This window comes from Larus michahellis, chromosome 6, assembly GCF_964199755.1.
Source record: "Larus michahellis chromosome 6, bLarMic1.1, whole genome shotgun sequence".
Lineage (NCBI taxonomy): Eukaryota > Metazoa > Chordata > Aves > Charadriiformes > Laridae > Larus > Larus michahellis.
Genome location: NC_133901.1, coordinates 57,383,903 through 57,399,188, shown reverse-complemented (window position 1 = coordinate 57,399,188; position 15,286 = coordinate 57,383,903). Strand labels below are relative to the sequence as shown.

Sequence of the window (15,286 nt, the reverse complement as noted above, 5' to 3'; positions counted from 1 at the left end):
ACGTCGGGCCGACGCCAGGGGGCGCCACAAGCAGCCCGTCCTCCCCTCCCCGCCGCGGCGGCGCGGCGCGTCTCGGCCCGGCCCCCCCGCGCCTGCTGCCGCCGGGGCTCCCCGCATCCCTCCTCACCTCGCTCCGCAAAGGAGGCACCCAGCCAGACACCAGCCGCTCCGTAAAAACTCCTTTATATTACAAAGTTCGCGCTCGCACCCGCCGCCTCCTCCCCGCGCACAGCCCGTCTGGGCGTGCATCCCTCCCGGTGCACCCGAGGTGGGGGCTGTCTCTGCCGCCTCCCGGCCCAGTTCCCCGGGAGGGCTCTTCCTCCAGCCGGTTACTTGGGGACCCGCCGGAGCTCGCACATGAGCCAGAGTGCCGTGCTGAGCAGCGCCAGGGAGCCCGATTGGTGCGTGGCGGCCAGAGGCGTGGGGACATACAGCAGCAGGGTGCTGATGCCCAGTCCCACCTGCCAAGAAGGGAGAAGGGATAAGAGCAACTGCAGATGACACACGTCCTCCAGCACAGAGTACAGAGTGGAAAGGCCCACAGCCACAGCCAGACTTCCCACCCTCCAATTCAGAGTGTGCACGCAGTATGGTGAGGCCCTGGGCCCAGGCAGCTTCACCTCTCATTGGCAGACTCTTGGGGCCAGCACAGGTCCAAGCCAGGGGCTGCTCTGTCTTGCCAATGTGCTACAAATGACTAGAGGGAGAAAAAAAAAAAACACAAACCAAAAAAACCACAGTACCTGCATGCAAGCCACAGCCAATAAAGAAGTCACTGCCATCCTGGTCCTGCGAGGGAGTGGGATCTTCCGCGAGAAGAGGTACAGTGCTGTGACAGCCATGAATGAGGTGATTCCCTGCAGAAGGGAAGAGAAACAACCACCCTTCAAGAAAAGCTCAAAGGAAATGCGTGCAGTGGCCTTTGGCTGCACCTTCCATGCAGTAACAGAAATTCTGAGAGCAGTGTTTGACTGTGGAAACGTGCTAGCAGCCACGACCAAATCCCAGAGCTCCCATGCACACCAGCTTAACAACCCTGAAATTTAACTAAAGTTATAGAGAGTTCCATTTTTCCAATTAATGTTTTACTTGCCAGTAGCTTTTCCTCATTTCCTCACATCATTAGGGACTATTTTTGTCCTCTCCCCATCTGTAACCTTGTCAATTAAAGGTGGAAGCTTTCATGTGGCAAGCTGATCTCATTTTCACCCCTCAGCTGTAGTTCAACAGCATAATCTTGCTGCGCAGGTCACCCCAGGTGACTCCTCTTCGAAGTCGCTTCATCTTTTTTAGTCTTAGTGATGGCTTAGTCCACAGCAGCAGTATTTAATACCAGGATTGGTTTAACTCGCTGAGATATTTTCACAGGCTGTTACTGGCATAAAGCAAGTTCAGCAATGCTGGAGGAAGCATTCAATATTGGGATTTCCAAGTTTTATTTCACACAACTTTCCCAGCCGTTTCAGTAGCGAGGGCTACCCCGCTCTGTAGCTCACGTTACGGAAAAGGAGACACAAAGAAACAAAAGTCTGTAACTTGCGCAGGAGGAAGACGTCCTTAAGGAAGGAGACCACATTGAAAATAAATAAGAGCGCTCAACTTCCTCTTTCTGCAGACGCAAATTGGTAACACGCTCTCAGGACCTTCGGACACCCCTGGGTATCACTCAAGCTGACAGAACCACAGCCCAAAGAGAACAGCTTGGCTGCAGGAGGCAACCAAGAAGCAGCACAGACACAGCAGGAAGACAGCACTTACCAAGATCCTGTGATCAAACTGTACAGTTGTAGGATTCTCAAAGATATTTCTCAGCACGGGGGAGAAGGCAAGGAGATCATCTGGGATCCAGCGTTCCCCCATTTTGGGGAAAGAATTGTACACAAGGCCAGCATCGAGCCCTGCCACAAAGGCACCTGGAATTCCAGAGCAGAAAATGAAACTACCAGAGGAGGCACAGTTGGCACTCCAGGTTGCACAACCCTGTCTCAAGAGCTCAGCTCGATCCTGAATTTCTTTCACAAACACATACAGAGACCACACAGCAATAAGCAGGCTGTATGTTGCATCTCCACCTGCTTGGGAAAGACCAGTAAGGGAAGTTCTTGACCGTCAGCTCCCTGAGAGCAATAAAGTTTTCCCAGAGGACATGATGGGGTTGCTCACAGTCCCTGCCAGACCAGGAGAAAAACAAGGCAGAGAGGAATGAGCCGCAGATGGGACAGCAGTAAGAAACACTCTTACCTGAAAGAGCAGTAAGAAAAATGAGAGCTGTAGTGCCATGAGCAAATTGTCTCAAGCGAAGGAGCTGATGGGTCTCGGGTAACTGTAAAATAATAATAAAAAAAAAAAATCAAGGCAAAGTATTCCCAGCACTGCTTGCAGCAGGTAAGAAGAAACTTCACTGCATATACGGGCCAAGGGATTGGCTCGTGTTTTTTACAGGAGGAATCTAGAGACCACCACACAGCACAGTCACACTTCAGTGGTTCCTCAAAACCACAACTAAACAAGTCCAACCCTGTGCATAAACTGAAGAGTCCACTGCACAGTTACCAGTACAAATCATTTATCCCAGCCAGACACACCCCTGCCTGAGCTTGCCCAAACTCTGAGGCTAATCACTTTTGAGCAGAACAGCACGAGTCAAAGGAAGAGTCCCATAACCGAGAAGTTTACAGAAAAGGTATTTTGTAACGCAGCACTAGATGAGAGTCATGAACAAAGAGTAAAACAGAAGCACCATTGCCCTTCACACCCTTACCTTACCCTCCACATCACTCCCCCAACCCTCTGAATTGACAGGACCCTGCGATCCTGACTCCTGACACACCACTCTGTACCTTGTGTCGTGGAAGCAGCAAAGACAGCCCCGTCCACAGGCTGGCAGAGTACAAAACCAGTGCGGAGCCGAGATGTGCCGCGAGACGGTACTGACTGACCCGAGGAATGTCATAAGAGTCTGGCCTTTCTTCTAGCCCGCTCTTCACCATGTACCATCCCAGCAGCCCCTGACAAAACAGGAGAGGGGTCAGAGCCAGACTGGGCCGCAGCAACTGCTAAGACCAGATAAACGCCAGGGGCAAAGCAACTTGTTTCCTCCATCTTCAACCAGCACTGACACCCCCCTCCCCAAGCTGTCACAAATCCCACTGTCTCATCTACACTAGATCAGAAGACTTTCACAGGAGATGCTGCTGCTAATCCTTGCGGCTACAGAGCTCGCTCACCTGGAAGCAGACCAGCCCGCAGAGCGCAAGAACACAGCCCTTCATGGGGCGGCTGAGCCACCCCTTTCGCCAGAAGTAGGCGGCAGGCAGAATGTAGGCCAAACCCACAACGCGGCCCCACATACGGTGCGAATACTCCATGTACCAAATGAACTTGAACTCTGTCAGCGTCATGTCATGATTCAGGCTGTTAAAGACATTAAAAAAAAGAACTGTTTCATGTGATGCAGCAGTCCTATGCCATAAATCCCACAAGGAATCACCTTCCTCAGAGAAAGGAAGTGACAGCGAAGGAGCCACCGTCAGAAGGCTTCGCGTGCCTTGCTAGTGATGTTAGAAAATACTTCCACTCTTACAAGAGTTCCTTGAGCAGCTCAGCCCACCATCCTTCCACTTCTGCACACTCACATTTTAAACTCCGGGAACTGCTGGTACTTTTGGAACTCGGCTTCCCACTCCTGCTGCGTCCTGGGGGGTTTCATCTCTTTCACCAGGTGCCAGTCAACCATAGAAAGGCCCGATTCCGTCAGCCTGGGGGCAGACATAGACACCAGTGGGGACAACTCACTCCCTGATGGTCTGGAAATCTACGTAACTGAAGTGAGAGCTGCACCGGACAGCCCTTAAAACCATGGCTAGAAATAGGATGGACATCAGGGAGTCCATGAGGGATCAACAGACCTAAAATTACCAAAAACGTGTGACAGAAAGTTATCCCCGTCTGGCAGCAGCACACGGGGGGCAGTGTTTCCCTGGTGCTCCCAGCCCTACCCCACAATGTCCCCTTGCAACCCGGGAGGAGGGAAGACAGGCGAGGGGCTCCCACAGCCACGCTCGGGGCAGGTCCCGGGCACGGGGGGCAGCGGCGGGCCGCAGGGACAGCCCGAGCAGGTCACCGATGGCGGGGACGGCGGCCTCGGCTCTGAGCCTTTACAAGAGCGGCGGGGCGCCGCGCTCACCTGGTGACGCCGCCCAGCACCACGGCACCGGCCACGGCGCCGCTACAGGCCAGGAGCCATCGCCCCACGGCGCGCGGCGGGGCAGAGGCGGGCGGGGCCGCCTGCTGCAGGAGCCGCCGCTGGAGGCAGCGCTGTGGGGGGAGGCGGAGGGGGCCCGGCGGGGCGGGGGACGGGCCCGGTGCTGATACCGGCAGGAGGAATCGGACCCGACCACCGCGCACCGCTCGCAGCATCCCGAGTGACCCCGGAAGTGGCGCGCGCCGCCCGGAAGCAGGGGCGAGCACTTCCGGACACACCTGGGCGTCACCATGACAATCCTCCGGGCACGTGACCGAGAGCAAGCAGCGACCCCCGCGCGCTGCCAAGCGCAGGTGAGGGCGCGCGCGGGGGTTGGGGGCGGGGCCCGGGCGGTGGCGGGGGAGGGGCGGGGCCGCCACGGCGGGGAGGGGGGCGGGGCTTCCGCCGCCGCGCGCGAGCGAGGGGCGCCGCCCCCCCCCTCCCACCTCCGCCCTCCCGCCCTCGCGCCCGCGGGCGGCGCGGGCCCGGGCCGCGAGGGGGCGGGCCCGGAAGCGTAAGCGGGGGGGCGGGGCCTGCGGCGGAAGTGGGGCGGGGGCGGGGCCGCGGGCGGCGGCGGCGGCGGGGAGCCGGGCGTCCGCCATGGGTCTGACGGCGCTGCTCTGCCCCAGGCATGGACGATGGCTTCCTCATGGAGGTGTGCGTGGACTCGGTGGAGTCCGCCGTCAACGCGGAGCGCGGAGGTAAGGCGCGGGGGCCTCCTGCGGGGGCGGCGAGGGGGGGGGCGGGCCGGGCCGGGCCCGCTTCTGACGTGTTTCTCCCCAGGTGCCGGCCGGATCGAGCTGTGCGCGGGTCTCGTGGAAGGAGGGACCACCCCCAGCATGGGTGAGCCGGGCCCGCGTCCTCCCCCTCCCCTGGGCTGTGTCCCCCTCTGTGGGGTGGTGTGGGGAGGGGGGGTGTCAGCCGTCCCAGCGCACTCTCCCAGGCGCCTTCCTTCCCTTCGCCCTCCGCCTGTGCCCCCTCCCGCCGGCCTGGCTTCCGTCCCGGCCCGTGTCCCACTCCCCACGGCTCGAATTTCTGCCTGAGCCCCCGCAGGAGGCAGGGGTAGAGGTCCTGCTGATCCTCCATAAGTCTCCTGCTGGCCATAGAACCGTAGAGCTGCCTAGGGTGGAAGGGATCTTTAAGATCATCGAGTGCGACCATCAACCTAACACTGCCGGAACCAAGTTCCCAGGTTCCCGTCCCTCCCTGCCTCCCCTGGTGGCTGGAGCTGCTGTGGCTGGGTGCTGAACTGCCTCTTGCCCTCCCGCCCCAGGGCTCTTGCAGGTGGTGAAGCAATGCGTGAGAATCCCCGTCTTCGTGATGATCCGACCTCGCGGCGGAGATTTCCTCTACTCAGACCGTGAGGTGGAAGTGATGAAAGCCGATATCCGCCTTGCCAAGCTGCATGGGGCTGACGGGCTGGTGTTCGGGGCCCTCACTGAGGATGGGCGCATTGACACAGAGCTCTGCACAGCGCTGCTGGGTAAGAGTGGCTGCAGTCAGAAACGCTGTGCTGAGCTCTGTGCGATATCTCTGCTGTGACTGGGGGTGGGAGTTCAGTGCTGCTCTGGCCGGTGCTGTAGAAAGAACTGCAGGGTGCATTGGTCTGCATGTCTCGTCTATGGCCTTGCTGTCTTTCTCCACCTGCGACACATTAAATAGGTTAGAAGCTTTGCAGATCAAAGTGCACTGCCCCAGGCAGTTCTCAGGGTTTGAGGCTAGGTCTAAGCAGGGTCTAAGGAGGAGACTGGCATGGCTGAGCTGTTTTGGGGGTGCCAGAGTATTAAACTGTTGCATTCTCTCCTTTCTCTATTTTCTTTGCTCTTTGTTCTTTTCCTTACATCCCTGCTACAGGTGTCTAGGATATGTCCCTCCTGGACTTTGGCCTTGTGGGTAGCTGGCAACTCATCTTTATTTTTTTCTGTAACACGCCTAGTGAGAAAAGATAATGAGAAAGAGAGGTGGAAACATAGAAAAGGCTACTAAAGCTGCAGAGGGACATTGTTAGTCCAGGCCCCGAATGTGTGTAGAGAAAGAGAATTTGCTTCCACATCTTTTCTGTGAGCTACAACCAAAGCTAAAGATTGCCGAGCCTTTCTTTGGTGATGTGGTACTGTGATTCTTGTGTGAAGGTGAATACGCTGTAGGCAGTGCAGCAAAAGAAAGGGGCCTTGCCAGGATTTGCCTCCACTAGAGCAGTGAGGTGCCCTGCTGGAACCAGTGTTTCCAGGGCAGGAGGCAGTTGGATTTCTTTTTGTGGAAATAAATAAGCTTTGCCCAGTAAATAGAGCACCACTGGTAAAGTTTTTGTGGTCTGAGAGCAGAAATTGTAGGTAGTGAAAGAAATCACAAAAATAAGCTCCTGCTTTCGGAGAGCACTGGTCCTGTCCCTTTCCCAGGTAGAGGAGGCAACTTCCCTGCTTCCTTCCTGCAGAGAAGAACATCTCTGGTGGGAATGAGGGTTCTGCAGGATCCAGATGAGATGGGGGACTTTGGTGTTACTCATAAAAATAAAGGTTTGTTGCTTCCTCAAAGGGCAGAAGAACTCTTCCCCATGAAAGAGCATGGCCAAAGACCAGCAGCTGCATTGTTCCCAGCAAGTTCTGGGACTCTTCTGAGCTCCCTAGGAATGGCCCAAGAAGCCTTTGTCCTCTTTCATCTCCTGTGCTTTTCTGGTTCTAGCACAGGGAACTCTCTGTGCCAGCCCTGACTGACCACATGTCTTTTTATTGCAGCAGTGTGTCGTCCCCTGCCAGTCACATTTCACCGAGGTGAGTCACCTGGTACAGTGGCCCTGTCTGGGACCCTGCTGCCAGTGGAAGGTGGGGCTGGGAGGGAGCTGAGCTTAATTAATATACTATGGTCATTCTTTGGAGGGGGGAAAGCTCTGCACGCTGTGCCAGAGCAGGCTGTGGCAGCGCTGTTCCCCCAGGAGGGGAAAAGTCCAGGGCGTCCAGGCTTGCGGGCTGTGTCACTGTCCTGTGTGGGGAGGAGGTGTCTGAGGAGCTGAGTATGGTGGCGCTGCCCCTGCTGTGAGGGCGACATTATAGTCAGGAGCTCTGGCTCCCCGCGGGGTGGCCAGCAGTGACAAGGATCCTTCCTATTGTCTCCTGAGCTGGCGGGGGGACAGGCCTTGAGCATGATGAGCTGAGTCATTTCTGAGCTGTTCTGTTAATCTCTCAGCCTTCGACATGGTGCACGACCCTCTGGTGGCATTGGAGACCCTGATTTCTCTGGGGTTTGAGAGGGTGTTGACAAGTGGCTGTGACAGCTCAGCGCTGGAAGGATTATCCTTAATTAAGAGGCTTGCGGAACAGGTAAGTGATCCCTGTGCTCCCCTGGGCGACCGCGGCTGCTTCCTAGGCATTGCCTGGAGGCAGCTCCTTTATGGTAGCCCTCATTCTGTAAGGATACTTATGTCCAGGAGCGCTTGCTCTTCTTGTCTGGCTTGGCCTAAATCTGTTTCCCCAAGTCCACGTGGGCTGGACCTGGAAGTCTCCCACAGCAAAGACTAGTTGGGTTGTTCTTGCTGTAAGGAGGGCGGTGAGAGTTGGTTTCAGCAACTGATGTGATTAGCCCACGTAAACAGCAAAGTGAGGTCTCTGCTGGGGTCTCACAGTTCCTGTTGGGAAAATGCAACAGATATACCTGAGAGGTGGGATAGAGGTAGGAGGAAATGGTGACAAGTTGTCTTAGCTGTAACTGCAAAGTCTTTTCCACTTTTCCTTGTAAAGCATGAATAGTACAAAAAACGTGTGAGAGTACACAAACCGTAAGCCATGGTGACATCCAATGGCTTACTGAAGGCACTGCATGTAAGGTTTCTTTGCTGCCCCACAGCTGGATGTGCGGATGTAGAGCTGAGCAGTATCACTAACACATTATTCTTCTTTCAGGCGAAGGGCAGAATTGTGGTGGTGCCAGGTAATGGGTTTTTTGTTATCTGTAACATCTCCCATAGTCCCTAGCTCCCGCTTCCTAGCCTCTCGCCCTGGGACGCACTGTCTGATCTGGCTTTTTGAGCCAGGTCCCCAGGAGGAGGAGCTCCTGCCCTGGTGTGGGTAAGGGCTGCACCAGCTGTTGATGTTGCCAGCTGTTGATGGCAGAGCCCTGCAGCTGCTGCTCGCTGGAGGGTTTGGGAACAGCTCTAGATCTGTGGTAGAACATGAGCCAAGGCTTCTCCCATCTCTTTTCGCATGCCCCGGTCTCCATTGTCCTAAGGGATGTCTTTTCCCCTCTGTGCAGATGGTGCTTGTCCCTTAGGGGTAGGTCCCTGGGTGATGTCAGGTCTGGGACAGTGCCATCTGCGCTGTATGTAACACAGGGATTCTTCCCACCAGGGGGTGGCATCACAGAGCGCAACCTGCAGAGGATTCTGGAAGGCTCCACTGCTTCTGAGTTTCACTGCTCTGCTCGCTCAGCCCGAGACTCAGGAATGAAGTTCAGGTAACTAATTTTTTTTATTATCTTTTAGCAAAAGTGTATAAGGGAAAAGCTGGATTAATGTGAACATGAGTTTGTAGAACAGGCATAAATTTCAGACAGCTTTCTGGGTGCTAATTGTGCTCTCGTGGTTGGGATCATGATGCCTGGCTCTGTATTCTGCAGTGTACGAATCCAGCAGTGCTCATCGTCTGGACGCGAGCTCCATGCATACCTGGATCCTTGGGGCATTTCTTCTGCTACCGCTGCCCTAGGGCTTGTGAGTGCACTTGTGTGGCACTTAGGAAGGCAGGTTCTGGTGTAGTAGCCTTAAAACTTTTAACACTGAAATGTGTAGGATTTGGGAGGCCAGTGGGTTGCTCCTCTGAGGAGTGAGTGAGGAATGGCTTACGTTTGTCCACAGGCCTGCACTGGGTTTCTGTTGATGCTGTTATTTCTTGCCTTTGGGTTATTTTTCTTTCTATTAATGTCTCATCTTTGGTCTGGGTGGCACCAGCAGGTTCTCTGGCCACTGCTGAGACTACGGGAGAGAGTGCATTTTCGTTACTTACCCATCTGTATCACCTGCACATAGTAACCAGTCCTTTTCCTAACAGAAATCCAAATGTTGCCATGGGAGCGTCCTTCTCTGCCCCTGAATACTCCATAAAGGTGGCGGATGTGGCCAAAGTGAGGACCCTGAATGCGATCGCAAAGAACATTCTGTAGTGGAAGGCACCGTGCTGGGACAAGAGCGCTGAGATTCCAGGGTCTTCGCTGCCACATGGACAGATGGGTACTGCTTCCGTCCTCAGGCTGCAGAGGATGTGAACTAGGTGACGAAGCCTGACATCTCTTCCCTTGGCTTCCCCTGAATGACTAGTCCCTGGCCTGGAAACTTACGTTGGCCATTTTAAATAAAAGGACTCGTTCCCAGATGTTGCGGCAGCAAGCTGTTTGGCAGTATTTGGGAGGAAGGGAGCTGAGCAAGTAGGGGAACTGAATTGTGTAGCACTGCATGTGATTGTCAAATAAACACTGCAGCTGCCCCCAGTCCTGCTGTGCTTTTTTAAAACTTATTTTTATTTTACAGGTAAGACTGTGAGGTGTTGCATAGCCTGTCAGGCCCCTACTGCTCCAAAGGAGAAAACAATCCCATCCAGAATTCCAGGGAAGGAAACATCACAGCAACAGCTGGAAAAAGAGGCCAGCTGTGGTCAGCCCGTAGGGTAGCTGGGGATGAGAAACGCAGCAGCTGCTAGGTAGAGAGAAGCACGCATAAGCTTTTTATTGATACACAGAGGTGATGAACACATTAAGTTCACTTAATCACTTGCCGTTGTTCTTGTGGGGGACTTTAACCTCCCGGATATCTGCTGGGAATACAACACAGCAGAGAGGGAACAATCCAGGAGGTTCCTGGAATGTGTGGAAGATAACTTCCTCACACAGCTGGTAAGTGAGCCGACCAGGGAAGGTGCCCTCCTGGACCTGCTTCTTGTGAACAGGGAAGAACTTGTGGGGGAAGTAGAGGTTGGTGGCCGTCTAGGGCACAGTGATCATGAGATGATCGAATTTCTGATTCTTGAGGAAACAAGGAGAGGGGTTAGTAAAACTGCCACCTTAGACTTCCAGAGGGCAAATTTTGACCTGTTCAGAAGACTGCTGAACAAAATCCCTTGGGAGGCTGCCCTGAAGAATATAGGAGCCCAGGAAGGCTGGACATACTTCAAGAGAGAAGTCTTAAAGGCACAGGAGGAGGCTGTCCCTGTGTGCCGAAAAACAAGTAAGTGGGGAAGGAGACCGGCCTGGCTAAATAGGGACCTTTGGCTGGACCTCAAGAACAAAAGGAGAGTCTATGACCTCTGGAAGAGGGGGCAGGTCTCTCATGAAGACTATAAGGATATAGCAAAGCTATGCAGGGAGAAAATCAGGAGAGCCAAAGCGCAGCTAGAGCTCAACCTAGCTACAGCTGTTAAGGATAACAAAAAATGTTTCTATAAATTCATTAACAACAAAAGGAGGATTAGGGAAAATCTCCCTCCCTTATTGGATGCAGAGGGAAACATAGTCACAAAGGATGAGGAAAAGGCTGAGGTGCTCAATGCCTACTTTGCCTCAGTCTTTAGCAGTGGAACAAGCTGTTCCCTGGGCACCCAGCCTTGTGGGCTAGGAGACAGGGAGGGGAAGCTGGACGAGGTCATCACAATTAAAGAGGAAGTGATCAGTGATCTGCTATGCCGCTTGGATGCGCACAGGTCTATGGGACCGGATGGGTTACATCCAAGAGTGCTGAAAGAGTTGGCAGATGTGCTCGCCAAGCCACTTTCCATGATCTCCTGAAGTCATGGCTAACTGGGGAAGTCCCAATGGATTGGAGGGTAGCAAATGTAGCGCCCATCTACAAAAAAGGCAGAAAGGAGGATCCGGGAAACTATAGGCCTGTCAGTCTGACCTCGGTAGCAGGGAAGGTCATGGAGCAGATCATCTTGAGTGCCATTACAACTCATATAACGGACAAGCAGGGGATCAGGCCTAGTCACCATGGGTTTATGAAAGGCAGATCCTGCCTGACGAACCTGATCTCCTTCTATGACAAGATGACCCGATTATTGGATAAGGGAAAGGCTGTGGACATTGTCTACCTAGACTTTCGAAAAGCATTTGACACTGTCCCCCATAGAATTCTCATGGAAAAACTGGCGGCTCATGGCCTGGATGAGCATATGATCTGCTGGATCAAGCACTGGCTGGATGGGCGGTCCCAAAGAGTGGTGGTCAGTGGAGTTAAATCCAGCTGGCGGCTGGTCACAAGTGGTGTCTCTCAGGGCTCAGTGTTGGGACCATTTCTGTTTAACATCTTTATTGATGACCTTGATAAGGACATAGGGTGTATCATCAGCAAGTTTGCAGATGACACGAAGCTAAGTGGGAGTGTTGATCTACATGAGGATAGGGAGGCTCTACAGAGAGACTTGGATAGATTGGACTGATGGGACAATGCTAACGGTATGAGCTTCAACAAGGCCAAGTGCTGGGTCCTGCACTTGGGCCACAACAACCCCATGCATCGCTACAGGCTTGGGGAAGAGTGGCTGGAGAGCTGCCTGGCAGAAAAGGACCTGGGGGTTCCAATTGACAAGCGGCTGAACATGAGCCAGCAGTGAGCCCAGGTGGCCAAGAGGGCCAATGGCATCCTGGCTTGTATTAGATATAGTGTGACCAGCAGAAGGAGGGAGGTGATTGTCCCCCTGTACTCAGCACTGGTGAGGACACACCTTGAGTATTGTGTCCAGTTCTGGGCACCTCAATACGAGAGAGGTATCGAGGTGCTGGAGTGAGTGCAGAGGAGGGCAGTGAAGCTGGTGAAGGGCCTACAGAATAAATCTTATGAGGCGCGATTGAAGGAGCTGGGACTGTTTAGTTTGAGGAAGAGGAGGCTGAGGGGCTCATCGCTCTCTACAACTACTTGAAAGGACATTGTAGAGAGGTTGGTGCTGGTCTCTTCTCACAGGTAATGAGTGATAGAACAAGAGGGAATGGGTTCAAGCTGTAACGGGGTAGGTTTAGGCTGGACATTAGGAAAAAATTCCTCACAGAAAGAGTGGTCAGACACTGGAATAGGCTGCCCAGGGAGGTGGTGGAGTCACCATCCCTGGATGTGTTTAAGACTCGTTTAGATGTGGTGTTAAGGGATATGGTGTAAGGGAGAACTTTGTAGAGTGGAGATGATGGTTGGACTCGATGATCCCAAGGGTATTTTCCAACCTAAATGATTCTATGATTCAAAGTTCTAATGGGAAGGAACTCCTAACTACCTGACTAATGAGGTGAGGTGGTTGTAAGACATTTTGGGCCTGTAAGTGCTTGAGGTGGGATAGGCATATGGTGAGATTCCTTGGGGAGGACAAGATGCTTTTTCTCCTGGAGTTTCCAGGTCCATTTCCTAACATGAAGCACAAACCACCTGCTTGTTCTCCAGACAGCGCTTGGGGCAATGTGCCTGTTGCGTTATTGCTGCCTACTCAGAACTGAAGCCTTAGACTCGTTTTAGTTACCCTACAAAATACCTGATGAAAGATCTGAACGGTGCCAGAGTGGTCGATTAAAAGGGTAGAGACCCAGAGATAAAACACCTTTTTTCTTTCTGCCTGCTCTTTAAAAGATCCACAAAGCTGAAGAGAATTCCCTGACAGCAGAGATCACAGACCTTCTTTGGAAGCAAAAAAAAAGGGTTCAGATTTGTTTGCCCATCTTGGCAATAGCATACAGCTGTGAGGATGTACAGGAAAATGTTATACTTGACCAGGGGACAGCACCTTTGGTTACCTTAAACAGAATTGGGTCATTGAAAACCTATAACGAAGGCTAACTGCATATCTTCAGCTCAACGGGTACATGATGCATCAGAGGTATTCGTGTCTCCCAAAACACACCTCAGGAATGTAGCTGGTAGTTCTCAATGTAGGAGCCGGGAAGGGAATGGCTGCTCATGCTGGTGTCAGAGCCAGCTTCAGCACTGACAGGTACTCTGGCAGTAGGAAGGATCCAAACTCAGAAGAAGAAATAATTAAATTTATGGTTATGGTCAATATAGTTCAGAATACTTGATTTAAGAGTTCATGGCTTATGTTGTGAAATTTCATGAGTTGTTGTGATGATTAAGATACCGGTAGCAAAATTAATGTGAATATTCTGCTGACACAGGTTTCTTAGCATCATAACACAGAGTTCTGTTCTTTCTTTTTGCGCAATGTTAAAAAAAAAAAGAAAAAAGAGAGGCTTTTGAATTCATGCATAACAAAGCAGAGAAACAAACCCTTCAGAAGCAGAAATGAGCGATGAGGACTGAACTAATTGGTGAATTGTGTTGCAGAAGCCTCTGTCCTGGACGAGACCCTGTGTGAGACAGGTATGAAGCAATGCCTTGAAAACTTAGGTTATAAGATGGTGGACAACAGACGGGTAAAAGCAGGGGAGCTCAGGGAAATGGCACGGTATTGTTGGCCAAAGAGATCTTACCGCTTTGATAAGCTTGGTCCCAGTGAACGTTTTCTGGGTATTATAGGGAAGGAATCTTTATGGAAGGAGCTGAAGGACAGTGATGTGGCTTTGTGGGTTTTTAGGAGGAGCATGTCCCACGTACGAGGGTAGAGAAAGTGGGGGTGTGCTTGCTTTGAACATTGAAGACAGCTGGCGTCCTGTGCCGAGCAAAGCACTTCAGCTCTGAATGAGAAACCAAAGATGGGGTGAGGATGGGCTGTGACGTACGGAAAACAGAGACAAGGGATGAGACAGCATTAAATAGGAAGGTGTCACGACCAAGTGCTCCCCCTGGCAGCAGTGCTCCAGGTGGGTACGAGCAAGAGCAGAGGCTCCCTGTGCCAGCAAGCAGAAAGAAGAATCACATCAGCACTCTGAATGGAGAAGGGCTGAGGGAGTGATTGCTCCATTCACTTGTTTCTTACCCATTGCATCTGATTGCTGCTCTCCTCAGCAGTCTATTGGCTCTGGCCTAGAGGACCTAGCACTAGGGGTAGCTTTATTTACAAAAACATGTGGATTTAATCAGGCAAGCCAATAATAATTAACCAATGAGTCGGACGTTGAACTTTCCCCTGCTATTGATGGTGAGGGGGTTGTTCCTGAGCAATGACTCATTGTATCACCCGTGACTTATGAATTATCTCTAACTGCATGAACAGTGAGACAGCAGAATCCTTGCAGTCACCCTACTGTCCCCTTTTACCTGCTGTTCCCCAAGAGCATGCATGATAAAGCAAATTCAGTTCCAACGTTAGAGTAGCACCATCCCTACCTGTGCCTACACCTCCACCTTTCTAAGCAGCCAGGTGATCATAGAATGTGTTGGGTTGGAAGGGACCTTTAAAGATCATCTAGTCCAACGCTCCTGCAGTAAGCAGGGACATCTTCAACTAGATCAGATTGCTCAGAGCCTCATCAAGCCTGGCCTTGAATGTCTCCAGGGATGGGGCCACCACCACCTCTCTGGGCAACCTGTTCCAGTGTCTCACCACCCTCATTGTAGAGAACTTCATCCTAATGGCTAATCTAAACCTACCCTGCTCTAGTTTAAAACCGTTGCCCCTCATCCTGTCGCTACGTACCCTTGCAAACAGCCCCTCCCTGGCTTTTTTGTAGGCCCCCTTCAGGGACAGGAAGGCTGCTATAAGGTCTCCCCAGAACCTTCTCTTCTCCAGGCTGAACAACCACAACTTTCTCAGCCTGTCTTCATAGGAGAGGTGCTTCAGCCCTTTGATCATCTTCGTGGCCCTCCTCTAGACCCACTCCAACAGGTCCATGTCCTCCTTGTGCTGAGGGCTTCAGAGCTGGACACAGTACTCCAGGTCGGGTCTCACGAGAGCAGAGTAGAGGGGGAGAATCACCTCTCTGGATCTGCTGGCCACGGTTCTTTTGATGCAGTCCAGGATGCGGTGGCCTTCTGGGCTGCAAGCACACATTGTCGGCTCATGTTGAGCTTTTCATCCACGAGTACCCCCAAGTCCTTTTCCACAGGGCTGCTCTCTATCACATCATCGCCCAGCCTGTATTGATAACGAGGGTTGTCCCGACCCCAGTGTAGGACCTTGCACTTGGCTT

General features: G+C 52.8%; 2 protein-coding genes across 4 annotated transcripts; one reads left to right on the top strand and one right to left on the bottom strand.

Moving 5' to 3' along the window:
• Window positions 1-167: 167 nt before the first annotated feature.
• COX15 (cytochrome c oxidase assembly homolog COX15) lies at window positions 168-4,737 on the bottom strand. 2 transcript variants are annotated; one of them, XM_074593267.1, is made up of 8 exons: window positions 4,483-4,737; window positions 3,636-3,758; window positions 3,228-3,414; window positions 2,841-3,008; window positions 2,242-2,323; window positions 1,759-1,913; window positions 744-857; window positions 168-461 (listed from the first exon to the last, which is right to left on the bottom strand). In XM_074593267.1, exons 1-8 carry the CDS (start codon window positions 4,494-4,496, stop codon window positions 330-332), a joined length of 975 nt encoding a protein of 324 aa, XP_074449368.1. In that variant the 5' UTR covers window positions 4,497-4,737; the 3' UTR covers window positions 168-329. The 2 variants fall into 2 exon arrangements, with proteins under 2 accessions (XP_074449368.1, XP_074449367.1); XM_074593266.1 differs by lacking the exon at window positions 4,483-4,737 and adding an exon at window positions 4,187-4,465.
• On the top strand, window positions 4,460-9,601 carry CUTC (cutC copper transporter). Of its 2 annotated transcripts, XM_074593269.1 has the most exons (9): window positions 4,460-4,557; window positions 4,873-4,944; window positions 5,027-5,086; window positions 5,517-5,726; window positions 6,979-7,014; window positions 7,427-7,560; window positions 8,140-8,167; window positions 8,584-8,689; window positions 9,283-9,601. In XM_074593269.1, exons 2-9 carry the CDS (start codon window positions 4,875-4,877, stop codon window positions 9,392-9,394), a joined length of 756 nt encoding a protein of 251 aa, XP_074449370.1. In that variant the 5' UTR covers window positions 4,460-4,557; window positions 4,873-4,874; the 3' UTR covers window positions 9,395-9,601. The 2 variants fall into 2 exon arrangements, with proteins under 2 accessions (XP_074449370.1, XP_074449371.1); XM_074593270.1 differs by lacking the exons at window positions 4,460-4,557; window positions 8,140-8,167 and having other exon boundaries at window positions 4,784-4,944.
• The last annotated feature ends 5,685 nt before the right edge of the window (window positions 9,602-15,286 follow it).

Bases quoted from the DNA above. Each gene is read 5' to 3' on its own strand.
- COX15 (XM_074593266.1), bottom strand. From the start codon at position 4,419: ATGCTGCGAGCGGTGCGCGGTGGTCGGGTCCGATTCCTCCTGCCGGTA. The intron at 3,759-4,186 runs GTGAGCGCGGCG...GTCTGCCCCCAG, and splicing joins GTGCTGGGCGGCGTCACCAG to GCTGACGGAATCGGGCCTTT. The intron at 858-1,758 runs GTAAGTGCTGTC...TCCCTTCTGCAG, and splicing joins AGTTTGATCACAGGATCTTG to GGAATCACCTCATTCATGGC.
- CUTC (XM_074593269.1), top strand. From the start codon at position 4,875: ATGGACGATGGCTTCCTCATGGAGGTGTGCGTGGACTCGGTGGAGTCC. The intron at 7,561-8,139 runs GTAAGTGATCCC...TTCTTCTTTCAG, and splicing joins TTAAGAGGCTTGCGGAACAG to GCGAAGGGCAGAATTGTGGT. The intron at 8,690-9,282 runs GTAACTAATTTT...TTTTCCTAACAG, and splicing joins GACTCAGGAATGAAGTTCAG to AAATCCAAATGTTGCCATGG.